General features: G+C 41.9%; 2 protein-coding genes across 3 annotated transcripts in view; one reads left to right on the forward strand and one right to left on the reverse strand.

Annotated features, from left to right (window-relative positions):
* Positions 1-27,265, forward strand: part of LOC139774970 (uncharacterized) — a 168,506-nt gene that overhangs the window by 99,734 nt on the left and 41,507 nt on the right. For both annotated transcript variants that reach the window (XM_071710571.1, XM_071710570.1), the window contains one exon: positions 5,344-5,451. In XM_071710571.1, the coding sequence (XP_071566672.1) occupies positions 5,344-5,451 (108 nt within the window). The remainder of the gene's footprint in view (positions 1-5,343; positions 5,452-27,265) is intronic.
* Positions 473-27,262, reverse strand: LOC139774959 (uncharacterized). The gene is made up of 5 exons (XM_071710549.1): positions 26,011-27,262; positions 25,004-25,051; positions 3,891-3,995; positions 2,691-3,148; positions 473-2,548 (listed from the first exon to the last, which is right to left on the reverse strand). Exons 1-5 carry the CDS (start codon positions 26,299-26,301, stop codon positions 1,756-1,758), a joined length of 1,695 nt encoding a protein of 564 aa, XP_071566650.1. The 5' UTR covers positions 26,302-27,262; the 3' UTR covers positions 473-1,755.

Consider the following 27,265-nt stretch of genomic DNA (forward strand, 5'->3'; position numbering starts at 1 on the left):
TAGATAATCTAACATTAGAAGAAAATGAATAAAAATAAGAACTGTTTACATTGAACCAAATAATGCAAGCTAGTAATAGCGAAAGCTCGTTTTTATTTTAAAAAATATATAATAATATTATATGTATATACGTATAATTATAAAATTTTTAGAAAAACAAATTTGAGAATTTACATTTAGAAAAGAAAATTATACAATTTGCATATATTTGTAGGATGCAGTCTAGAGAATAATTTCTTTAAAATTAAATATATAGAAGAAAAATGAAAACTGGAATTCTATAATTATTCCTAGTTTTATATTTTTTATGTTTCAGTTTTTTTAATGAGTTCTGCAACTTTTGTAAAGGTTATTCCAAATGCAGATATATTAAGTATAATATTTTTCATATGATACATAGCTGTATCAAAATATTATAATAAATGTAAAATGTGGGAAAATGCAAAGATAAGATGGGAAATGAAATAAGACGTTTTGGCATGATATTCAGTTGTATTATATAATTACGAATGAAAATGACAAATTACGCACAATGAGAAATATATAGAGAACGCAATATTGTAAAGCCTAGAACTATAATAGTCTCAGATCACGCTGTTTCATTACGTTAAAAGATATGTTGTCCTCGTGAATTAGATTATATGAATTGTGAGAATTACAGTTTCGTCTATCACTGTCGAAAAATCTTACAAATTGAGCGTCGTGTCATGAGCGGTGTAACGATATTAAATGAGACAATTATCGTGCAAATAATCAATTCCAATTAGATGGAAAAGATTGGTGGAATTAAGTTGAAAATATTTTGCACCACTATTAACTTACACGAGAATAATTATAGTACAAAATATGGATTTGCAAAAGTATTTGCAGTAAATTCCAATTTATTAAGTAAGATGAAAAAATTTATCTTTTGCGTTCTTCCGAATCTAAAAAAATTGTCATGCATCTAATAAATCGAATTACACTAACTTGAACTACATCGCAATATATATTAGTATAAATTAAACTTGTTTTAGTTATGTTCGAATTGAATCAAATTAACTCGAATCCAAAAATAATTAATTTATTAAATAATGCCTAGTTAATCAAATGACGGTCAAATGAAAACGATTGTCGACCGCAAAATGTACTTAACGCGTCAAACTTGTCCGTAAATTTCTGGCGAACAAAGTCACTGTCATGCACGAAATCATTAATAATCGCGACACTCGTGTGTGCAGAGAAGAAGTTTCATTGATACTGATATGACGGAGTTGATATCAGCAGTGAAACTACAAGAGATATGGCTGATTGCAAAATGTCGGGATTATACTATTCTTTTCTATACTTACAGAATGGCCGCATCATCTACGAAACCCTCGCCCAATTACGCGGGCGTATATCAATCCCTTATTTTCTTTATGCGCTTCCTATCTATCCATTAACACATTCCAATAGATAATTTTCTTGTAAGAAAGTTTAATAAACCGCATGTACACTCGAGTCGTCTTATCGGAACGATCGAACAAATAGTAATTACTATCGAGCGCTTTATCAGTACTACGGCTCTACATTTTTTATCAACGTAACAAAAGAAGCGATAAGAAGTTATTTACAAAATTCCTGGATATTCTTTATCGGTTTATCTAACAATAAGTATATCATTCCTGAAAATCGCGCTCGCGGTCCGAGCTAGTCTAGTCTGCGAGATCCGACTGAAACCATGACGATCGCTTGCGGTGGGATTATAGTCGGCGGCGACGGCTCCCGCGACACTCAAACCCAACAGACGCTGACAGACTCGGTGGTGGTTTGCGGCGTACCACCGAAGCTCGCTCGATGCTGCTTAAAGAGTGCCTGGATCTCCGCCGGCGTGGAGGACCACCGTCGGTGCCTGGTCTTGTCCAGAGGCACTTCCGGCAGACCTACCTCGGTGTGACAGCCCTTGATTGGCGTGACCGGTAGGGCTGCCGAAGCAGGCAGACCTACCTCCTGGAAGGAGCTGATCGAGAAGAATCCACTTTCGCCCTCGGCGCTGCTCACCGGGCTGCTGGCCGGCTTTACTTTAGATTTGCCAATTAGTCCTGTAGACTCCTTTTTCTCCAATCGCTTCGCGGCCCTGGTGAGCGTCGAGATCGGTGTGCCGTTGGACGTGGCTCCGCTCGATGATGCGGTGAACGCGACAAGGTCCTCCTCCTCGGTCGTTTTACTGCTACTGGAGTTCCAGGAGGCAGTGTCGGGCGACCTTCTCACGCTCGGTGTGAAGTTTTGCAGATTTCGGGTAAACTCGGTGACGGACGTTTTGACGAGACTTGGCGATCTGCTGTCGCTTTGCTGTCCACTGATCGATTCGTTTCCACGACTGCTGCTGGAACATCCGGAATAGGCGGCGGCTTCTTGCAAGGTTGTCGAATTGGCGAAGTTACCAGTCGGTAAGGAGAAAGACGCGTCATGATGACGATGATGGTCCACCGTAGGGGAAGGAGAGGATCCGTTTTCCTCGACCGGCGTCATTCTCGTCAAATCGGGCTCTCGCATCGATAGCAAGGATTCGACAGTTCGCAGTAACCTGTAGAAACATTTCGCAGATCTATCATATTGATTTTTCTTAATAATGCTAATAATAACAAAGATAATAATTAGTATTAATAGTAACAAATTAATAATTCGATTTGTGAGCAATACGGTTTTCTGAAATCTTTCGCACGCACCTAAACGCCTCCTGAGATAGTTTCTCCGGCGGTATCTCGTCCGGGTTTAATTCCGTTTGCTTGGGTTCGCGATAGACGACGTTATCAGGCACGTCGTTCGTCTTGAGATCCGTCGGTGACTGGATATGTGGCGATGTGCAGTGCACCGGATCGTTTCTTCGCAGAACCGACCAGGTGAACTCACGGAAGCAGGTAGCATTCGGCGATCCGATCTGAGTGACCGATTTGGCGCGTGTGAACGGCGAAGATGTCGACGACGAGGGCGACGGCGTAGCGGTTCCGCGACTCGGCGACGGGTCCGCGTGCACCACCGTGTGCACGCTACGGCTACGCGGCACACGTCTCTTATCCTTGGGATTTTCCTTGGCGTGCAGGATCTCCAGGCTCCTGTGAGCCCGGCCCAAGAAATGAGCGACCTGTTCCATCGTAGAACGATACATTTGCCTGTTCGATTCGACCTGCGAACAAACCAAGCGAACGCTAATTCTCGATCCCTGCCGCTTCATTGCATAAATTTATATCGTATCATTTACGTGAAAAAATATGCGAGAATACCAATAATACTATTAATAAAGAAATAATGTAATTTGTAAGTAAATAAATCGATAAATGATATCGATCTAACAAGGAAGAGAAAAAATGAAAGGAAAAAAATATAAGCAATAACATGGATCATTATGAATTACTAATAGTTTATTTTCAGAATCTCTTACGCGCGCGATATAATCGATGGAGCTTTAGCTTCCTTTCAAAGAGTATTAAACTTCCTGACACGTTCCATAAAAAATTCGAGCGAGAAAATCTAAAATACAAGTATCCCAAGATATCGCATACAAATCATAACTTTTTTTATTATATAAAAATTAATTATAACTATATTTCAATCAAGAAGATAGATTATAATCGAAATACTTTTCCTAAAACTCGAGATATTATCAAAGCAAAATGTTAATAGCGATCGAAAGATGGATCGTACAGTGCACGCATGTAAGTTTCATTCATAAAATGATAATGGACGAATAGAAAAACTCGGGTCGACGAAAATCGCATGGGTCATCAAAGAGGAAAAGTAGTCGATCGCGTATGCCGACCGGTTGTTACGTGACGCGATATCGAGTAACCGGAGCGAGGTAAACCGGTTGGCCACGTTATCGGGCGCTTCTGCTTCTGCAGATCTTCAGCTATCGCGTGATTACGAACCTGTTTGACCTGCCATTGGAGCGTGTCGACTCGCGCTTGAAGAAAGACGTTTTGCAGGAAGGCGCTCTGCAGCCTCCGGTTTTCCTTCTTCAACGACTGGCATTGCTGCAACGAGAAAATAAAACTACGTTACTTACATATCCTCGGATCGTACTCTGTCGGATATTTTAGATTTTAGATTACGATTGATGTAATGTTGCCGTCATGACTAGGTTTAAAGAGAGAAATCATGGGATTTACATCATTAATTAAAAGATAAAAGAGACATTTTAGATATGGGAAATTCGCAGGATATTTTTCTTCGGGCGGGAATATTTTTCTGGAGAGATTTCTCCAGACGGCATGTTATTCTCCATCAAATACACGCGTCGCCTGTAGCCGCGAATTCGCCATGGTTTTCCGCGCGGACTTTCTTCCGACAATACCTTTCCTTCCGACGTCTTCTTTTTCATCTTGCACCGCGTGCAGTCGTAACTAGATTCGAACTCATGGAGTCCGCGAGCGGACTTTATGGATCCATTGACGCTGCCTCGCCGCGCATTCCACCTTGCTTTACTGGCAAAAACTCATGTTTCTACCCTAGTAACGATCTGCTTGGAGAGTATAGGTAGAGCGATGAAAGAGACGGAACACATAACGTGCGTATATTTGCGAGAAAGAAAGAGAGAACGAGAGGAGAGAAAGAGACGAGAGACGCGGACGAGTTGCGGGCTTAATAGTCGGTACTTCTTCGAAATCACGATTCTAACCAGGGTGCTCCGGTGTGAGACTCGGCGTGCACGGAATAGCGGTCCACGTGTGTCGCGAGAAATGAGACGGATGAAAGAGATACGAAAAAGAAGAGACGCAAAAAGCGCGAGCGTCGATAGCTTTCCGCAATTAATCACAGGACGCCGCTGGCGTGAACGTATTATTATGAATTTTACGCTATTCCGCTAATTGCGAAGAGTACTTATGTCGATTAATAACACGTCCGACGATATAATAGCGCCGTTTTTAAAAAATGCTCTCCGTTAAACGAGCTATGTAATGGGGTCTTCGAGGTAATCCGCGCGCATCGGTTAATTAATTAAACGCAATCGTAATCAGCATAGGCCTACAAACCTCCTTCTACTGACAACACACACACACACACACATACTTTCCTGTTTTTATCAATATATTCAATAAGGTCGTGAGATTTTCTATACCTTCATATACCTTTTCTGTACATACTTTATTCACCTTTTTAGGCTTCAAATTATCAAGCGGATTTGGAAAGTTTTAAACAATTTATCAAGTTTAAACAATGTGTGACTATAGCGAAGAAAATGACGAAACGAAAAAACCGACGATCATTAACGCCGAGCGATTCATTATCTGCGCCGCAATAATTATTATGCTATCTTAACAAACTGGATATTCTCTATCTTGACGTGGAATATTGTACCGAATAACGTTGTCGGCTTTCCAGGAGAATGCGAAGCGACGGCGAACGGGCGGGGAGATGGTCCATAAATCAGAGCCGCACCGAGAAAAGGTCACGGAGGAAGTCGGAGAGAATCGGCACGGATTTAACGAGGTACGCTTCACTTTCCATGTTTTCCACGGGAGCGTCTAAACGACTAACGAAATTATATATCTCGAGTCTCGCGACGCCGCGAAAAAGTTCGGTATTAATTCTCATCAGACGCTATCGTTTTATTCGCGCGTTCCTGTTTCCCTTCCACGCTTAATCGATCGCTCGATACCGTGCGGCGGCTGTTGGCCGCTCGCAATACCGATATACCGTCCGATAGCATCCAGCGGATCTATCGATTCCGCATCTCTCAAAGAATTTAATGAAACACCTTCGACCAAAGTCGAATAAGACGAAGGCAATTTTCTATCTAATTTCGATAGCCATCGCCGGCAGCGTGGCCGAGTACCGGAGTAGGATCGTTGTAGTTATTAACGGACGTCCATGGTCGTCCTTCGAGGATAGCTCGTTACAAAGATCAACCTTTTTTATTACGTCCCGAAGTAGAATGCTCGCTTTTGCAATTCACAATACCGCTAGAACGTTTCGTAGCATTTAGCATTGTCGCGATACTTTCAATTAATTAGTATTTAACGAGGAAATTAGATATCCTTAGATCTCGAAAACTTTACAAGGAGAAGCTACAATGAATAGATCTCAATGCGGTTCTCACTTTCATCGAAGTTTCCTGTCGCGAGAGAGAGAAGATGGAACGATAGAACGCGCGCTACTACTACGCGCCGCGTGCGTAAAAACAAACTTTCGTACGAGATTGCACGCGGCATCGCTGAACGACTAGAAACGAAGAAATACTGAATAATTCAGGCAGTGACCGTAGCGAGTGACGTCACGATAGTATTCAGCCGGTGGACTGTTCAGGCTGAGCGACCATGCGTAACCCCATCCGCTCGGCCGCCGCTGCCGCCGTCGCCGCCGTCGCCGCCGATGAAAATTTCAACTTTCCGTAAATATACCCTCACACACTCGACGGAAAAATGGAGGAAATACCAGCGAAGAAAAAGATTCAGTCTAATTCGCGCGCGCGTTACGAAATCGCGAGACTTTGTCCGACTGAGGTGCTGCGCACCTCCAATCGTGCCGCGATTTTCGCAAATCGAATTACCTCTCGACGAACGAATTACTTTTTACGCCGAGTCTATCCCCGTGTCCGTTACACTTGTGCCATAATGCGTGCCTTAGTTACAACATTCAGCCCCTGTAAAAGAGTCGTGACACGATCGTGACGTATCCTCGCCGCGAAAATCTGATCCAGACGCGATTCTCGTGGACGTACGGCTCTTTCGACATCTTTCATCCTGGCCTCGTTATCATCCGGAGGCCATCGCCGGATATCTCGCAATACATACCATCTTTTTCCCGCTATTGTATGGAAATGCTAGGAAGAGGTCTTTCTCGCCGTGTCCCTCGCGGAGCCGATCTGTTCGCAGTTACGAAGGATGAACGGAATAGAAATCGAAATACGACTGTTATTAGGGACGACATCGGGCCCGCCATTGTTCCGATATTCGCACCGTTCTCTAAATGGTTCAACGTCAATGTCAGCTGTATGTCGTGCTCGATTGAAAACTTTGGTATTCAAGATCTTATCTATTTTACGCATCCGTTCTCTTTTACTTCTATCTTTCGTCGTCTGATGAAGGTTCGAAAATATTTAGTTATCTTAATTGAAACAGAGAAATATGTATAAATATTTATTATACGCAGAAGGAAAATTTGTAATTAGGACAAGGAAAAAGTAATCGCCTTATCGCAAGGGAAGACAAGGATTTTCTTAGAAAAAATACTTTTAATCAATTCTTTTATGGGAAAGAATTTACATTGACTTTTCCACAACTGAAAAAAATATTTAATTAATATTTCTTCACATGTCTTGCCTTCTTCAACTTCATTTATTAGAATCAATAATTAGATTTTAATTAAGATGGATGGGATCGCGCGCATTCCTCCGGTCCTGCCCTCGCGTTCGGATGAAAGGATGCTCGAATTGCATCGCTCCTTTCACTTGTTCCCGCGAAACGTCTTTGCGACCCACGCGCGAAACAAGACCGGCGCTCGCCTCACGCAAATCGAAATTGCCGAGTTTTCTTTCGCTCATTCGAAAAATTAATCTAGCTTGTCCGACGCGTGAGAACTGCGCTTGTAAGTAATACGGGCGCGCTTAGTGGTCCGCTCGTCATTAGGAGTTAACGTCAAGTTTCACCTCACGTGGGAGATTTTCACACAAGAGAGGATATACACACGATATATACACAGAAAGCGATGCGGAATATTTATCGCGCGCGCGTTGGCGTAGATATTCGTTTCTGATTGCACACAGATTAATCTGTAATTTATACGGCGCGCACGCGGGGAAACGGCTGCCTACTATATTTCTCGCATTTATTTTATATGTATATATATAGGAAGAAAAATCCCCTGGGAAGCTATTCATGCCGCGTTCATAGTGTTCATACACGTTCGTATCGCACGGCCGAGCAGACGCTCTGACGAGTCCAGCGATTTTTTTCGCCTTTCTTATATTCTGCCTTGTATTCTATCCTTGAATGCTGGCATTTGCCGATGCGCGTGGGAAGAAGTTGATGAAGTTCCGCAACCGATAGACGTACTTGTTACACGTATAAGATCAGGTAAAAGGGAAGGTCCTGCGGGCGCGCGCGAGTACGACGTTAGTGCCTTCGCGGATTAATTCTTCATTTCGTGCAGCCGTTATTGGAATCAGAGTGAAATTGCACGAGCACCTCGTAAATCCGTATCCCCCTTCCCTCCCTTCGTCTGCGATAGGCGTGGAATGTATCGTCCGCACTGTTCGCATTCGCTATCGAGCGTTACGCTCCGAAAGGAGCTTAATTCTTTGTGTCGACTTGTGAGAAAGCTCTGCCCCAGCATCTCTCGAGAGTCTCGAGAGATGCAACGGCGAGTCCTGGGGAGAGCGGGAAAAAGAAAAAGAAAAAGAGAAAGAAAGAAAGAAATCCTTCGAGATTAACTCGAGTGCGCACGCGGACTCGTTCATGCGATAGTAAATATTCCGGCTTACGACCTGTTCTTGGCAACGCGGCGGATACGTGTAAGACTACAACCGCGCATCGGCATTCGACGATTTGCCTTTAACGATCTATCTCGATCCACTTAATCCATTCATTTTGCGGAGCCCCTCGGTGGAGAGGCTTATATAGACACTGCCTCGCGTTCATATACTCCGCCGCCGGGAAGAGAATCGTGTACTCTCGCGAGAGAGCATTACTCTTACATTTAATAACGTTGTTGATTCTTACTGAAGGCGGGATTAAATCATACGTGCGTTATTTATAATTCAGCCGGCAGAATTTATTGGTAACTTAATTAAACGTGACATTACACGTCGCTGTTATGATTGAGAGATATCATACTGTGATAGTCGTGGAACTAGTGTCCAGTTGCAGTCAACAAAATATCGTAATATAGAAAGACATTACTTAGCTTGTAATTTTCATTGAAACGGAGGTATTTACGTGCGCAATAATTTCGAAAAAACAGTAAAAACTGCAAAACTGTATCTATGCGAATTGACGTAGACGTATTTTCCCCCCCGAACGGAAAGAAAAAACGGGAGAGAATGAGACGAGACTAATGAGAAAAAGCTTTGGTACCGTACGAAACGGTTTCTAGCCAACATTGAGAACGAGTTCGCGACGAGCCGGCAGTCGTTAACCCGCGATGACCTCGAGGTAGAAAAGTATGAATGAGGATTTACGAATAATCATAGATCGTGTGCGAGATAAAGATTTCTCAGAGACAATCGCGCGATTAAACGCCGGAATACTTATGTGCGGCTGAATGTGAATAGAAATGTTTCGCCCGCGATCTGAGGAATCCTATAAATAGTACACGTGACGTTCATGACATGTTCGGATAATAATAATATAATATATGTGTATATATCGCGATAAAGCGTAAATCAACATGAAATCCGATAAATAACGCATACAAGTCTTAGAACGCTTGATCAAATAAATATCCGGTATCAGTTTAATAAAATTATTGATATGTACTCACAGTCGAGATAAACTTTTATATTTCCGCGAATTAAGATAATACTTAAAACGCTGAGAACTCCACTTACTATATCTTCGCTAGCATCAAGAAAATGGAAAGTATATTTTATGAATATGATGAGAAAGTAAATTGTAAAATTAAATGAAATTGTGTTTGTGAAAAGTAGATTCTGTATGTCGCGCAAACGCTTCTGACAAACGTTCCCCGCTTTTTTTTTTCTCGCGCGTTCGGCTTTCGCCGTGAGAGCTCCTGGCTACGACACAAATCGCTTTTCTATTGTCTAAATTAATGATTATTTTCACCTGAAGATCGACATCCGCCGCGTAATTACGACCCGCCTGGATCTCTCATTATCCCCCAGAAAGGGTTATTGTCAAGTGGCGAAGCGGTATATAATTGAACCATCTATTTTACTTTATAATAGCTTCCGTTCAAGTAACTAGGTGAATAAGTCTTCAAAGACTATTATCTTTGATCGTCTGTACGATATGCAAACTGTTCGAGAATCGATAATCCTGTTATCTTCAAAGCCCGTTTCTTTTATTGAAACAATGAAAACGTTCGAAAAAGCACGGTACGTACCTGCTGATAACAAGTATTTGAACGTTAGATGCAACATTGTCTTTCGGTTTCCTTTTTATAGACGTTCTCTATTAAAATTTTCGAAAATAAAACATAGAAAATTGACGTGCAACAAAACAAATTTTTGTTTTAATGACCAAAATTGCGTTAAAAAATATATTTATAAAAGACTACATAATTTATCGTTTCTTCGATGACGCAAAATTAAAACGGTAATGCGCTGTGTGTGTGAGACAGAGAAAGCTTCTTTTATATTTTAATTAGAACAATTGATGAATCAGAGAATTAAACTCTGAATCTATGATCTGCATCGTCACTATCGAGAACAAGCATATTAAGATCGTAGCGACAAAACGATGATAGAGCGCCGCGAAAACGGAACGCGAGAGGAAATAGGAGAAGGGGAGTAAGAAAAAAGAGGGAGGAGGAGACGGAGGGAGGCTGTTGGCATTCCAACAAGATGAGAGGCGATTCCTCCCAGCGAAACATCGTCTGCGAGTTAGGCTTCTCCATCCGTTCAGCTGGAATGCACTAAAAATAGATCGAGTCTGGGCGCCATTTTGCAGCCGACAGTTTTGCCGGCGTTTTCGCCCTCCGTCTCCGCTGAGAGAGAATCCTCTGGCAGGTTTATCAACTTTGGAGAAACCGCGTATTAAACACCGCAATCTGTATACAGTTACCGCGCGTAGCTCGTCCTAATTACATGGGACTTCGAGGTCCTTATATACGATAATCACGATTCTATATACGGTATTCACCTCGTGTCATCATATCGTAAGTGTACGTAACGCGGAACGCGCCGAATTCTGAAATTTATGCTGCCCTACGCGCCTGAGAATTACATCTTCGCGTACAATGCGATTCCCTCGCACAATGCTTTGTAGCGCCGGCGCTACGCGTTGCATACAAATCGCCGTTTAGTGACTCACGGCGTCTCCGTGAATCTCCTCCGAAGCGACTAACGGCGTCGCCTTCGTCGGGGTTATTATCCCTTCTATTTCTCCGACGGAGCAGCAGCTGCATATGAAGCGTGACGGCGCGATTAGTGCCGCATATTTTCTAAATGCAATTTTCACTTCTACACGGTATAGCGACTCTGTAAAAAAATAGGTGAATTAGAATCAATTATAATTGGAATTTACCCGTAGTTAGAAATTCCAGCCTGCGTATATTTTTCAATATAGGATTAATTATTATTTCCGGGGGGAGGAGGAATTCGAATCCTATACGCAAGGTAATCCAATCTCTGCGTACGCGTTCTGATAATTAACATTTTTTGTGCTCATTAATTTAACGACAGCTAGAATGTATCTCTGCATATTTTTTACGTAAGATACGACGAAGTATGTTCCCTGCACACGTTGCAAACGTGTAGTGGTGGCGATATAACGCATTCATTCGAAGTGCACACGCGCGTGTCATAACGCGGATCCGAAAATAAGCCGCCGGCTTTTACGAATAGTTCATACCATCGCCATTCATGAATCCGCGGCGGCGACGGCGACGGCAGCTTGTACGCACGAGAGCAGCGCGAAGAGATCACCAAAAAGTGCCGGTGGCATTAAGCGAGTTTGCAAGGGGAGACGCGGAGACGCGTTGGTCACGCCTCGCGGATGCGGCATCTGCCGCAAAGACAGGAAAGAGACGGAAAAATAAAAACGCGACGGCTCTCCGGATTCGGCCGCAGCCGCGGTTCTTAGTTCTTCGGCAAATTAAAAAGCAAATGCAAATAGCGCTGTGATATCTGGAGCGTGAAACAAGAGGGACAAATCACCGTCGTTATCTATGCCTCTCGGAAAGGAGGATTAAATTCTATTCGGCAGTTTAAATCGCAATCTCCGTGATTCGTGAAATACTCTTGCGTAATGAATAACCGTGGAGCAGCGGGGCGCGACGATCCGCGTCGTTCCTTCGGTAATTTCGCAAATTTCAAAAATTCGTATCGATTCGTGGTTCGCGGATCCTTGACACGTCCATCGCGTCACCGGAAAACGATCGATTGATCTTCCACCTGAGTGGCATCCAGATGACTCATCTCGATCGTCGCGTCGCCGCGGGATCATTGCGCGGATGTACACACGCTAATCAGAGCGTGCGATTAGAGAGACTGCGCTCTACACAATTGCAGCGTTGTGCGGCACGGTCTTCTTTCTTTCGGGCCGGATCTCAAAGCGTGCGTTCGCTACCGGAACTCTCCTACGCGCACACCGGTCGAATTATTCTTACGACGTTGTAGCGCGTTGCAGTCGCGCAACGATTCTCTTACAGGTTTACTGAAATTACCTACCGAAAAAATTGATTTCTTAAGCTAGCACACAAGTCCCTGCACGCATGAAGTTTGAGAAGCCCGTGTACGTTCAAACCCGCAATATTATTCTTTACTATTTAGCACTTTGACTATTTCTCGTTTGCAAGAAAACGCGGCGTCGAATAAACGTGTAATTATTACAGACAGCTAGAGCCATTTTAATTTGCTGCGTTCAAAATTAGTTAGATCATTAATAACTGACGCGATCTAACCAATTTCGAATGCAGTAGATTAAAATTGCTCTATCGATCATCTTTATTCGAATTTATAATGTAGCTGCTTGAGTAAACTTCCGGCCATGGAATGAGCACACTGGTACCCGCATTAAATTTTCCGGGCCACCGAAAAGCTTGTCTCAGACTACATTTAGAACCTAACCCGTATCTATCTGGGTCAGGAAGTCGAAGAACTCCTCACGCTTGTGTCATCCATCTAGATATATTCAACGGCTTCCTCTGTCGTTACCAGCGGGATAAAATCTCATGTATAATTCGTTGTGACGTAATCTTCTTTGGACATAAACGCGGTACCGTGAAGATTTTCATCAATAAACAAACTTCCCTACGTGCCGTTTCGATAAACATACGTTAATGCAGTTAATTATTTAAGTTTCTTAACTCTGAGTTATTATAGTACATTTTCTTTCTTTCTCTCTCTCTAAAATATAGTTCTATATATATAACATCGATAAAGAAACAAGGATTTTGTTGGTGTACGTTATTGTAAATTCTAACGCAATCGTTTTAAAATCTATTTTCTAATTCTATCTTTCCAAAAGAAAAACTGAGGTTTGTTTTTATCTCACAATCAGTTAAACTCCTGTTAAACCCTAGTTGATTCGTATCTTTATGACCGTGACGTTGATCATGTAGAACGGAACTAGAATAGAATGAAATATATATTCTTTGAACATTTATTTCACATAAAAAATCGAAGGTTTACGAAATCGACCTCAGCAGAGAGAACGGCGCGCCTATATCTTATATTTAACGACACATGCAGATTCCGTTCACACACACGCACACTACATGCATGTGCATGTGTTTTACTCGCACCTGCGGCACGACGGATACTGCAGACGCTTCGTCAAAAGACGAGAACCCTATCTCTACGTTTTGCATCGTCGAGATTCAGCGCCGGTTTGCCGCGTCGTGAGATCAGATCCTCACCTTCGATATGCAGGATCACGACTGTTGGACCGTGATCCCGCACGTGTGACATTACATACCGGGTATCTCGCATACGTATCAGATGTATCATGTATATGCCAAGGATCTGTTCTACATACAAGACTTCTTCCCAGAAAAAAATTAGTTTTCAATTATTTTTCATTTTCAAATAAAGCTTTTTCGGTAAAAATCGAGCGATATGCAGATGTGTATCCCTTACCGCTTTTCTCCGTGCGTCGCATCGGTCGTTTAGTTCGTGAGAGCAGAAAGCGCGCAAAGGTCGGAAGGCAATTGCTCATGTATGCGTGTGTATGTGTGTGTGTATCCATAATCGCTAAATTCGGTGTCCACGAAAGCGTCAAGCCGTTTACGTGAAGACAAGACTTGCACCGAGAAATCGCTCGCGGCGCGCCGCCGGCAGCGACCGTCCAAATAATCGGAGGCACTCTCCTTGATCCGATTCCCAACAACATCCCGTACAAGACCTTCTACATTCGTATTTGCATGCGCTCTTACTTTCACGAGGCGACTCGGTCGCCCGGTCGTAACTACGGTCGTCTGTTTATTGGAAATAAATGGGCATTTATTTCCATTTATTGCTACGTGGATTACGTGAGCGTTTAAAGGAGATAAAATGTTTGACGAAAAAAGTGACTCATAAGTTTAAACTGTTAACGAACTTTCCCAATATAATTCGACGTTTTGCTATAATTAGAAAAAGATAATTGAAGTACCCCAGTTTATATATGCCGAAATATTTTTTTTAAATTATAATTCTATCAATTTTTGGCAGATTAAAATGCTATTGTACATACATGTTAACGTAACCCGTAAAAAGGTCACGCAATCTACTCGGTCCACCCTTGTTACTCGTTTAATTATCGATTGCACAATTCGATGAACCCCGCGTTACGAGACACGTCAGATTATATTTCATGATGGTCCGCGCGATGACTCAGGTAGAAAATCAGACAACACGCAGAAAGACGGAGAGAAGCAAGCTCGTGCATAGGCTCGCATATTGAATCGCTGAGGAAGAGGGCGTACGTTAAACAGACCTTAATTGACGCACGGCGTGCGCTTAATTAAGGAATACGCGGCACGCGATGATAATTGCGACGAACTGTGTCAATACCTAGCCGCCGACACGTGGTTCAGGGGGTGGCGTGCGTTCGATAAATTAATGAAGACAATTATTATATAGATTAACGACATCCCGTCCGGCAGTCGCGCCGATGTGCAATTAGGATGCTCGACCGAATACGACCCTTATTCTCGCCGACGCGACGCGACGCGGCGCATGCTAGTTAATAAACCGAGTCGACAAAAACAAATAGAACTGACGATTTTTTAGAGGTTAAAATTAATTTCGCAAAACATGCAGAAGCACAATGAAACAGACAAAAAATTGCCCCTCGTATCACACGCGATTTATAATTTGAAAATTGTCCATTCACATCTAAATATATTAAGTATATATAATCTAAATATCACAGTATATAATATAAATGTATATAATATAAATATAATAAATATGAATATTAAATTTATTATATGTATCTAAAAATTACTTGTAATTAATTTTGAAATTCGAATTCTCTTAACCCTCCGTCACCATCGTTATTTTTACTGCTTTCGTTACCCCCCTGGGTCCAGCCTGCCGGATCCTGGCGTCCCTTGGCGAGTGAGTTCTCACTACTAACAACTTTTTTTTAGGGAGGGGAGCCAGACCTCGACCTCTCTTTATTTCGGAGATATTTGATGAGCTCAAAATTTCGCTTGTGCCCAAAAAGACCCAGGGGGGGGTGACGGAGGGTTAAAATAATTATCTAAAATTGAATTAAAAAATTAAGGTTTATTGCCGTTCGGGATTATTTCGAAAAATCGCCTGTATCTTGAAACATGTATGATTCAAAGACAGTCTTCATAGTTTTGTCAAGGACAAATCTATTTCAAACTAATCGTGGAATCCACGTACTAAAGGAAATACGAAACTCGTGTATCATCGTGCATGTTTCCAAACTCGAGCGAGTACGGCAGAATTCCACGACGGATAAATCCCAGCGATATCGCGGATGTGGTTTTAGAGTCATAAAGCGCCCTGAAATCCACAGGATCGATGGAGCAAACGGAAAGCGCGATAAAGAGACGTAGTTATTCCGACGGTATGCCAAATATGCTAACTGGAGGATAAAGGGAGCAAAAAGGGGATCGAATCTCTCGTCGTGACGAGAGACTTTCGACGGTGAAGAACATAGAGGAAGGAGACGTGGAAGACCGTGCTCAAGGCCGTGTTACAGACGGAAATAGATTGCTCTTTTACAACTTTTTTGCGATGCGTGTCTTCTCTTTGTGTGGATATTGCTCGTCGAGTAAATGGAATCGCGGAATGTTTATGGGAAAGACCGGCGTATAACGACTCGAATTAAAAGTCGCCGCTACTTTTACCGTCATTCGTATAACATGTGCATTTATACTGCAATTATTGCAACCTTTAAAAATAATTCTCAGTATAGAGTTATAATTTTATTGTATCGACTGTCTCTGCCATTCGGATTTAATTGCTGGTCGCGCATGAAAGTGAAAGATTACTGCCATTGTTGCAGTGGGACTCGCAATGAATTGCCAGTTTCCAGACATCTTTATGGGCCCATCAATGCTAATAGCACTATAATTGAATAGAAAAGGATCCCCTCTATTATGAAGTTTCCGTTTTTAATAAATATTTTAATATGCAATTCTTTACGGCTGGCTTCCTGTTAAATCGCGTTACGCGAACTAAAGAATATCTATATGTATAATGTATATTCTAATTTGAAATATATATACATTCAAATTTATTCGAATATAATAACGATACCTGTTTATGCGGCATGTGTTACATAATTATATTTAAACATAGACTTCCATTAATTTTTCATCATATTTTTAGAAATATTCTTTCATTAAGTTAGTAAGTAGTGTAACTAAACGTGAATAAGTGACAGTCATTCACAATTATTCGTCTTGAAGTTTCGCCTGCAGAACCCCGTTGCAGATGGGGTTTTCAGCGGAATTCGCAACGAATGCCGGAAGCGTTTGATTAGCAGTTTGCTCATTATCGACCAGATTATGAGATAAGCGTCGGCGACGGCGGACAGGAGAGGTCGCCTACTTGTCCAGTACTCTGGAATAATAATCGTCCCCCGTGAGGACGCGCGACGGCAGAATTATTATATGCACAACGACGATGAGAAACGCGGCTCTACGAGCAGGCTTATTACAAAACGCGCCGTTACGTGCGTATATACGTAGAATTATAGGTGAGTTCGCGCGCGACTGTCCGTTGCAATGTTGCATTGCGCTCGCACACGTCGGCTTTCACTCGGACACATTCGAAACAGTTGCTGGGAAAATTCTCTCGCGTGATGCCCCTGACCGGAGCCTCTCTCGATCATTCTTATCATTCGCCGTCGCGATATCCTTTTTTATCGCAACGAAATCTTATAACACCCGGCTTGAAGAAGCAATAGGAAATAATAAATAGACAGAGAGAGAGAGAGAGAGAGAGCAGAACTTTGAGAGACAGAACGACGTGATTTATTTGCGAGGAATTTTGAGTCTCTGATAATTTATAGTCCATGAGGATGTCTGGATTAATTACCTAGTAGGTAATTTTACGGCTTGCGTTTATTTTGACGACTGTTAGAGTTCAACAACACGATGAGCACCTCTTCCCGCCTCCCTATCCGCACGAAAAACTTCGGCGACGGTGGCACTCATTAGTCTCAGAATATTAGTTGTGATGAGTTCACGGTTGCCGGCTTTCGCAAGCGGACATCTCTCTGCTGCATCGGGAAATTACTTATATATATGTTTATCTGAACGCGCGAGGTCACGCGGCAATTAGGCACACTGACCATCGGTTATGGCAATTGATCTTGATGGCCATGAAGAATCCGCGGGCGCTCGTAAAAATTAAGGAATCTGGTGACTCATGCCGTTTTTACCTTCGTTTCTTGTCCGGGGTGCCTGAATTGCCGTCTCTCGCGCGAGAAAGCTGACTTATTTGGCGAACGTGGAGATTGTGGAGAACGATTCGATTCAATCGTCTGATCTTAATCGACCGATTCGTGGCAGTCGTCTTTTTATTGGCCGTAAAGCGGCTATAATTTTAACACGCTCCGTTCTATATTCCGATAGTTGAACGATAGGTCAGAAATTTTCAACCAAAGTCGTATGAATTTTTCGTGGGGGACTACATATTACCTACATTTTATATTCTCGTATTTGAATAATAAAGTTTTAGCATAAAAAAGAGCGTGGAAAATAAAAATTCACAAGGGCGAGATTGATGAAATTAGCATTATTTATGAATTTGTATTTGTATTATAATTATGCTCAACTACTTCTTGATTTTTTAATTATTTCCTTGAGGTTCAGAGGACATAGTAAAGAAAAAAAAATGCGAATGCAGCAGAGAGTCATTGCAGATGTATTATGTGGCATAATTATGGTGATGCAAATTGAATGTCAACGTAACGTTATATATCATCATGACTTCCTTGACAGTCATGATGGTTGGCATTTAAAGATTCTTCCCCTCATTATCGCGCCGGCCCGCGGCCGCTCGTTATTGCGAAAACAAAGAAAGTAGTACGAGCCACGAAGAAGAGCCGCGTTTCGATCCTTGAAATAGGAAATAGGAAAACGAAATGAACGAGGCAACCCTTAGGCACATACGATATCTCATCTCATAATCGAGAACCAGCTGCATGGCTGTTGACTTTTTGACCCAAATGTAGGATATAGATAATGTTTCCGTGTTTTCTTTATTTTAAGATATCTGTTAATATATTAATTTATATATTTGACTTTTATGTTATAGATTAATATTAAGGCAGAAATATGAAAAGTAATAAAAATAGAAAAAATATAACAAATATATATATTTCATAATATAACAAATATGAATATATATATTTCAAATTTGACACGATTGCATAAATATAGATTCCAATTAACTTCTGAAAAAATCAGAAACATGCAATGTCTCACATTTTGTTTCTATTTCATGTTCCTATTTTCCTCTGTTATAAATGGATATGTACTATAAAATATAAATTATAACATACACTACGCGATAAATTCGTATGATCTTCATATAGTGCGCAATGCTCGTAAACGTTGCCAACAAAAGAGACAAAGAGATGGGGCTGTCGGAATGTATGCACGCAGGAATGTACGCGGTTAATGCATGTTGTACGTGCTCGGGAAGGTGCGTATTTCGTGGATAGAGGCAACCGGAAGAGGCTGAGGGCACCCGAGTGGAACGCGGCCCGACGGTGCAGAGAGTAATGACACTGTGGTGTAAGTAATCGTCAAATAAGGGCCTTCCTAAGCAGGGACGTAGTTAATAAATTGGCTAATGTAGCATTATATCTATCATTTTAGTTATATATACATATATATACATATATACATATATACAAATATATAAAACTAAAATTATATATATGTATGTGTATATACATAATAATTTATCTATAAGGCCCTTATTAGATTCAGATTTAACATTTATTCGAAAAAGAAATTACTCATTTTACTCCCATCCTGTGTGAATCCATCAATTAAAAAACAGCAGTTTGTGTTAACTTGACTGGAAACAATGGATTAACCAGGCATCGACTCGATTGTTGATTTAACGGCAGCTCATTTTTCAAATGAACGAAGAGAGAACTAGAGAAACGCTCACTATGATCTACGGACTAGATTGCGCGGATCATTGGACTATACTTTATGACCGCGTAATGTACAATCTAGTCGAAAGTGACGTAACGTCAAATCGCTTTGTCCATGTAACTAATCCCTCGCAAATTCTGAGAATGGACCGGTGTATCTATCATATTCACATAATAATTTACGATGCCAAAAATGCCTAATATCACGCGCGAATATAGAAAGAGTTAATATATAATACATATGTATATTTGTGACCAGACCATTCTAGGAATTTGATTTGCATATTTAGATCAAATAAATATTCACGTAGCAACCTTCAAAGACACGCGTCGCAGACGATTTCTTACTGCTCATTTCTGTCTTCGACAGACATATTCTGCGAAAGCAAACTCTCTCATTAATCTATTTTACATAAATAGACGTACACGGATGCAATTTCTTTCAGGCATATATAAAATGAATATTCATTAGACGTCCTCGTTACGGCAAATCTCGGTCTTTCGGCCCTTATCTAGATCGACGAATGTGCTAACAATGAAGAACGAAACGGTCTTTAAAGGATGTTCTCACTTGTAAATATATTTACACGTTGATAAGTCTGTTTGATTTTCTCATCAGCCGTGTTGCTTATCGCGTACACATCGTAACACATGTTGTGTACACATTAAACAGACTAATATCGGAAAACTATAACAGCCTTAATTTGTACCGAGTAATTTTCCTCCTCTTACACCATCGACATTACGCGTACAGCTTTTCTATAGGAAAATGTGAGCTCTACATCTTTTACTCTCGACAAAAAATTAATTCTTGTACAGCTATTTATCAGACATGCGTTTGAAAAAGCTTCCTATCTAGTAGAAGGTACGATATTGATCATCCATCTAATAATATCGCTGCTCTAATTCGTCCCTAGCGCGTACAATGAATTATCGTTTAATGTGAGTTTATGAGTTTACGAGAGTCAAGATATGTACTCCATATCTCTCTACGTATTTAAAAAAAATACATCAAATGTTTAACGAGTCATTAAAAAGACCCCTATGTATTAATGACGCTAATTTTAAACAGCACGATCGATATCGCCCAATCCTCAAACAACACAAAGACAAAAAGAGTGTAAAACCTATAAAAATCTTTCTCTGAAAAATATAAAATACGGCAAATGATCTTCCCGAGTTTTCGCGCCGAACCATTGTTTTACATGCATATATCTTCCGGGCCACTCAACGAAAACATTTTCATTGGCCCATCTGACGATGACTCGCTCTCGCGTCGCGTACCAATTCAAAACACATCGGCGGTAGGTACTTGAGAACTGCGGCCACTTATCACCGCGTCCCTCTTCGCCAAATGTATGGATTTCACGTGGATCTTTATTATTATTATTATTACGGAATGCAATAATACGCGGCTATGGCGAACGGAAGATCGTGCACGGTGCACAACTGTACAGGCAGAGGGAGGAGAAGGAAGAAGAGGAGGCAAGCCCGCGCCCGGCTCCGCCGCGCTGGATGCTGCATTCCCGAGAGTGCACTAATGCATGGACTGGGTTATGTAAATAGCCACGATACGGCGAACAACGCGCCGCGCCGGGTTAAGCGCCCGCTTGCCGTCTCCGTAATATCGAATAACGGTGCTTCGCGGTGCGGCGCGACCGCGGAAAGTGTAACTCCTCCGCGCGATACTGTTCTCCTCCGCCTTCTCTTTCTCCCTGTCACGAAATCCGACAGTAATAGCGAATGTCACGATGCGACATGAATGGAACGTGGTATTTTCATCGCGATGCCGATGACACGCGGAATTTCTAGGGCCGTCAGGTAATAGTGATTAAATTTGCGGAGCGTCATGCATAGAGTTATGTGCTGACTTCGAGGATGTCGATCCAGCATAAAATAGAATATCTATTATGAAATAAACGAGGAGCGGTCGCGATAAAGTGAGTTAAATCCAATATTTTGATAAAAACGATCTTTTAGAAAGATTTTTTTAAATAGAAATGAATTGTTCAAGGCTCTAAATTAAGTAGTATGCATCAGATGGTGCGTCTATCACTTTTATATTTTGAAGATAGATGCATTGTGATTTGCGAATATTTATGTGTTAAATCCATTTCTAACTCCGTTATATTTCCGTTTCGTATCTTTACACTCGTGTTCGATCACTTGTTACATGTGATGTCAATATTTCGTCACGTGATCATCACATTCCATTAACTTCTTCTTCGCCGTTCCTAGAACGTCACACGAGAAGCGGTTTGACGCTATAAATGAAATAACACCTCGGTCTGTCGGGCAGATTAATCTCTTCCTTTCTTACGAACTTCGCGCCCCGCTCGCACGAATCCACTTCGCGTCGTAAACATTGTATATCTCTGAGGAGCGCGAGTTAAACAGATATCGTTTAGAAGTTTCTTCGAAACTGTGTAGCTTCGTTCCTTCTCAGAGCGGAGCTATGTAAAAATAGCGGCACCATTTTAGAACTCGAGCAAAAAGAAACTAATTGTGCTATTTTTCTGTCAAGATTGTCATGCTGTATTAACATATTTTACCCACAAGCTTTTACTTTTAGTAACACAACAATATTTATATCCCTAAATTATTAACTTTCGGTGCGACTTAAATAGTTTCAATATATACAGCTTAAAAAAATATAATAAACCTTTCTTATATTTTTATTCTTTATTATTAGGTAATTAAATCTATAATTATTTTATACGTTCATTTTTCCTAAAAATTAAAGTGTTTAATATTTCATTAAAAAATCAAATGTTTTACAAATGGATCAAGTTCGATCTATTTCATGTAGTTCGTATTATATTATTACAATAGCTAAAGAGCTCGCAAAATGGAGCAATGTATACTTTTTATATTTGCGAAGAAAATAAAATATAGGGAAAGTTAAACGCCAAGCTCGATTTAACGATATTACACAACGATGCAAAGATGGATGGCATAACGTGCGAACACGGAAGAGCAGGAAGCTATAAAAAGAAGTGTTCTCTTTTATAATCGCGGCGATGCATGTAGCTGGAACCATCGAGACGGATATTGAAAAAAAAAGTTGATCAAAGGAATCGTACGAAGGTTAACGGTTGCCTTGAAATTGCCAACGAGGCGAGAGAATGCGCGTGCAATTTGCCTTTTATTAGTCGTGTGCAAAATGCGTCGGGGCAGACAACTTCGTTTCGGGTTAAAAGACGAGAAATCGCGTGATTAATTCTCACGCGAGCAACGGGATTCGTTTCGTTACTGCCGTAGCTCCAATTTACTCGGCTAATTAATCGGCGTTCCCTAATTACCGTCGACCTGCAAAAATTCCGAGCCCTCTTTCACTCGACAGAGGGCGACAAAGCTGAAGAAAGAATATAATTTGCGTCTCGAGTGTTTTAATAGAAAATTGCAAAAGGAGAAAATGATCGCGATGAGTTTCGGATTTCAAGATAAAAGTGAATTCGAGAAAAGAAGCACATCGAGGGAGAAGGTTTTTTTTACAAAAAAGTTGCGTTGTTATCCTTTGTTACAAACCGGTTACCGCGACGCGCGATTTCGCAATCGACAGGAAGGGCTCTTCCGGCCCTTACGAACCTTTCTCGGTCTCGATCGTATCTTATCCGCGTGACTCGTAAAACGTGCGAAACCGTCGGCAAGGATCAGGAAGGAAATCACGGGTGCGTGTCGCGCCATGATGTATACCTTACGCAGGTGTGCAAATGGAAGCAACAACGAAGTATCCTTAAACGCACTTCTCGAGCGTAGGCAAATAACTCGTTCTTAGACATGCGACCGCTTAATCGCGTTGCCCGCGGTGATAAAAATTTCGAGGATGTGCGGCGGCGCAGGGGTGGAATTCAATCGTCTGCAACAAGGACGCGCGCCACTTTAAGCTGCAATCGCGATTTTATGTACCATAGCGAATCTTCACACTGGCGTTTCTGAGAAATCAATTTTACCTTGCTCTCTCTGTCTGGCGCTCTCCACGTATCACATGATAGGACCACGGTTATCTTACGCAAACAAAGGAGGCTCGCTGCAAACGAAGGGATTATCGTTTAACGTGACTCTTTCACACGCGGCAGGTTATTGCCGTGACGCGGAGAGGGGGATGATAATTTTCTTGTACCGACCACCGACGTGTCTGTCATGGTGTGGGATCGAAAAAGCAGGATGGTGACATCACGCGCGAACCCGCTCCGTCCGTTTGTCCGGTTACTGGCGTGGTCGGACAAACGTGCCACGGTGCACAAACACACGCGCGTGCATTCGGATAGGTCCCTACAAAGGCCTACACGCGGCGTCCCTCGGACTGATAATAATTACGGGAGGGGCTGAAGCGGACTTCCGCTCGACATATACTCGATCTGTGGCGAACGGCTGTCGGGAACGAAACCACCTACGGATATTTCAGGAACGACGCGACTTCGACGGTTTTCCGTCGACATTTATAGCTTTTGCGGGTGAAAAATTAAGTGGCTAAATCAACACGTGCTTAACCCACAATTGCGGATGGCTCGGGGCCAATCTAACAATTCTCTTGTTTAAATAAGATAACAAAGTTGTTCTCAACACCTGTGACACTCAATCGCTCGAGGTATCTGTCATTTATCTTCTATTATTTTTGTTATTCATTGCTGATGCATGATCAACAATTATAAATATTTCAGGAATAAATGCTTTACAAATTAATTTAAGGATCTCAGTAGTTTAGGTCTTAAGTGAATTCGATTATTGATAATCGATAATCGAGTCATACTATTTACAGATAAAAAGTTACAATTATAATATATTTACTTGTATTTTATTGGTTGGAATTTCGTGCCACGCTACAGTAGTTACTAGACAGTTAGAGTTCACAGTAGGCCCGGAATAGATGGTCCACTCACTGTGTGAATATTCGGTGACCGAATGGTACTCGGGTCGTTGCAATTATTCCAACAATTTCTGATGAGATTCCACTCGCTCCGATATAATAACGTGCATGGAGCGATGCGGTAGGAAATGGTAGGAAATAGGCATGAAAAAGTATATTACGGGATTCCAGTATATTGTGGGATGTAACCTCACGTTGTTTCGAACGATTAGTCACCATCCGTCCGATGGCAAATCGGGGAACGCTTAACAACGAAAATAAAGACAAGCGGAAACGTGGTCTGTTACTTTCGGAATAAATAATCGCGTCGTTCGTACATGAAAGAACTCCTCGTCGTTTCGAGCCGTAAAATGCGCCATGGTCAAAGAGCACCTGGCCCTTTTCTACCGTCACTGAAAGAAGAGAGGAATCGGAGAACAGAGATTCTCAGAACAACGCGAATTTAAAGTCATTCAAAATTTAACAAGAACTCATTCTTCGAAGTAGTGAAGTTCTAACTCTTTGAATCAAGAAATAGTGAAAAAAAAATCTTTTTCTTCTTCTCCGTCTTAATTTCATCTAATTTAGAGAATTAAATTCAGCTTCCTCTATCGGATTCCAAAGATTATGGGTCGGCATAAAATTGTCTGAAATAATCGATTCAGTTATGAAACAGAAAGTGCACTTTAATTCCTTTGTGCTAAACAACGTATCTCCATGGCATTCCATGGCTTTCGCGCCGCGATCTTGAATCGTTTCGAAACAGTAAAGTGGTACCCATTCAGGATCCTAAATAAGCCGTGTTACATTGACAACGCGTTGAATGAGATAAAGGGGTACGTTCGTATGTCCGAGTCGGGAAACGTTTGGCGGGGAGATGCGTCGGGGATGAATGTGCAATAATATAAAGCCGACGAGGCATAAATAAACTCACCTTTCGAAGTTTCTCCAATTCATTCGCATCTGCAGCCGGCTGTGCCGCCTGTCAAGAATAGAAAGTATCAAATTATTTGACGGCCGCCGCTTTATATGTAACGCATTAAACGTGCATTTTCAACGAGAGTAACGCGAACGCGCCCCTCCTCCTCCGGCTTGGATATCTGTACCCGTAAGCGCGTTGCATGTTGCATCTTTCGACATTTGATCGGCCCGGCACAATAGCAGATATGCACGGTCGGCGTTATCCAGCAGAAATCCCATTTATTGTATTTAAATCGAGTTGCAAAACTCGGAGGTGCGCGCGCGGTCTAACGCTCGAAGGATTTCATTGCGCTTTGCTACGAATTTCGTAATTAGTCGTAAAGTAGGAACGCACGCGCTCGAGTAACGCAGCTACTATCGCTACTCCCATCGTAATTCAAGCGCGTTATTAAGCTTAGCGATTCTGGAACAAGTAGGAATAGTTTCTCACATCCTTATGGATGGATTAATCCACGAGGAATGTATGGGATATCTCGAGATTGCGGCGTACGCAGATTCCTGAATCAATTTGGAGTAAATTTATCAAAAGGGCAGAAAATTTCTCAATTTAACTGAATTACGAAACTCGACCTTCAAACTAAATTAAAATATTAAATTATTCAAGTTAAAAAGTTGTGCTTAAAAAAATGGCATGAAATTCGTATTGAAAAAATTAATTCTAAATTGGGTAAGAGACAGAGAAATTCTTAGACGAAAAGAAATACGTATAATCTTGGTGCGTTCACCTGTAGAATGCGATGCAACCTCTAGCGCATTCCTTTGCGCGAAATTATTTTTGTACGCTCCAGAATCTTTAGTATCGATAGAGCGTTTCTTATATCCCTCGTATATATAACAGGATACCGCAACATCATCTCCGGAGTGGATGATATTTCACGTGCGTAGTTACCGTTACCGTAATATTAAGAGAGAATCGCGTTGTGAAAGAAAAGACTGCAAAACAGTACAAAAGGCATTCACCTCCTTCGGCTTCGGTTGCTCCCAGAGAGCGGCGGCGGCTCGCGCCGCGGCGTCGTCGCCGTTCGCCGGCTTGCTGTCCGCGAAATTCACGAGCGAGAAGAAATTGTTGTTCCGCGCGTTGTTGTTCCGATCCTCCTCGTTCTCCCGGACGTTGTCGAGCAGCTCGTAATCCAGGGACTTGCAGTCGCGGCCGCTGCTGATGAAATTTCGCGCGAACGCGCTCTTGAAGAAGCGACCCGGCGAGACCTCGCTGCCGAGGGCGAACTCCACCTTCGGAGTCTCGGTTGTCATCGCGGCTGCCGATGCAAAGAAGGAGAAGGAATCCTACGATCGCGAACGCACCGCGGGACGCACTGACAGACGCTGCGAGCCGCGGAATGCCGCTCTACGCGCGGACATTCGCGACGCGGATCATCGCCGCACACGAGTCTCTCGGGAGAGAAAACAAAACACAACACGGTGAATTCTCCTCTAGCACCCAACGTCTCAGTCGCGCGGCTTTTAAATCGCCATCCGTCCACCGGGCGGTCGAGCAACCGAGGGAAAATCGCAAACGAGACGCACGGTACGCCGGCGCGTGTTAAACTGAGCGCCAAACTCCACGCGCAGTCCTTTTCTAGTTTCTCCTGCCTCTGTCTGCTGCGAGCGCATGCGATCCAATCGCATGACGGTCCGAGAGGGTCCGCTCGGTATACCGGGTATTGTTCACAAGAAGAGAGAAAAACTGCTGTCTCTTGTGCATTTATTGGCACGAGACACAATTGATTCGAGTTATGAAAAATAGGCGAGAGCATTAAGAATGTAGAGCATTGAAAATTGTATGTGTGCGAAAGAACCAAGAAGTAATTTCTTATTGTATAGTTTGAAATCGTTAAGTTTTTTCCTCGTTTCTTGTACTCAATTCTACATAATTATGTCAGTTTTTTTCAACTATTTTTATAAATTGCTTCAGAAAAATAGTTCAAATTTCCAAAATCAGTAGTATGCTTAGAAAAATGTAGTGAAACCGAGGGCAGCTCCAGCTGCAGAGGTGTAACAGCTGGATTAACACCTGGACTCGTGCCTCGTGCGTATCTGGGGATTTGCGAATTACTTTCTCTCTGGAAGATTGGTTTAGAGATTATAATTTATCACTGTGAATTTTACTATTTCTTGCAAAAATATAACTTGACAACGTGTCAACTCGATATTAATTATACTAATTCGATATTTCTGATAAACAGCTGTAATATTTTAAAGCAATCACGTTCTTAAT

Source organism: Temnothorax nylanderi, unplaced genomic scaffold, assembly GCF_030848795.1.
Source record: "Temnothorax nylanderi isolate EJ_2023f unplaced genomic scaffold, tnyl_v1.0 TNYL_tig0090_pilon, whole genome shotgun sequence".
NCBI lineage: Eukaryota > Metazoa > Arthropoda > Insecta > Hymenoptera > Formicidae > Temnothorax > Temnothorax nylanderi.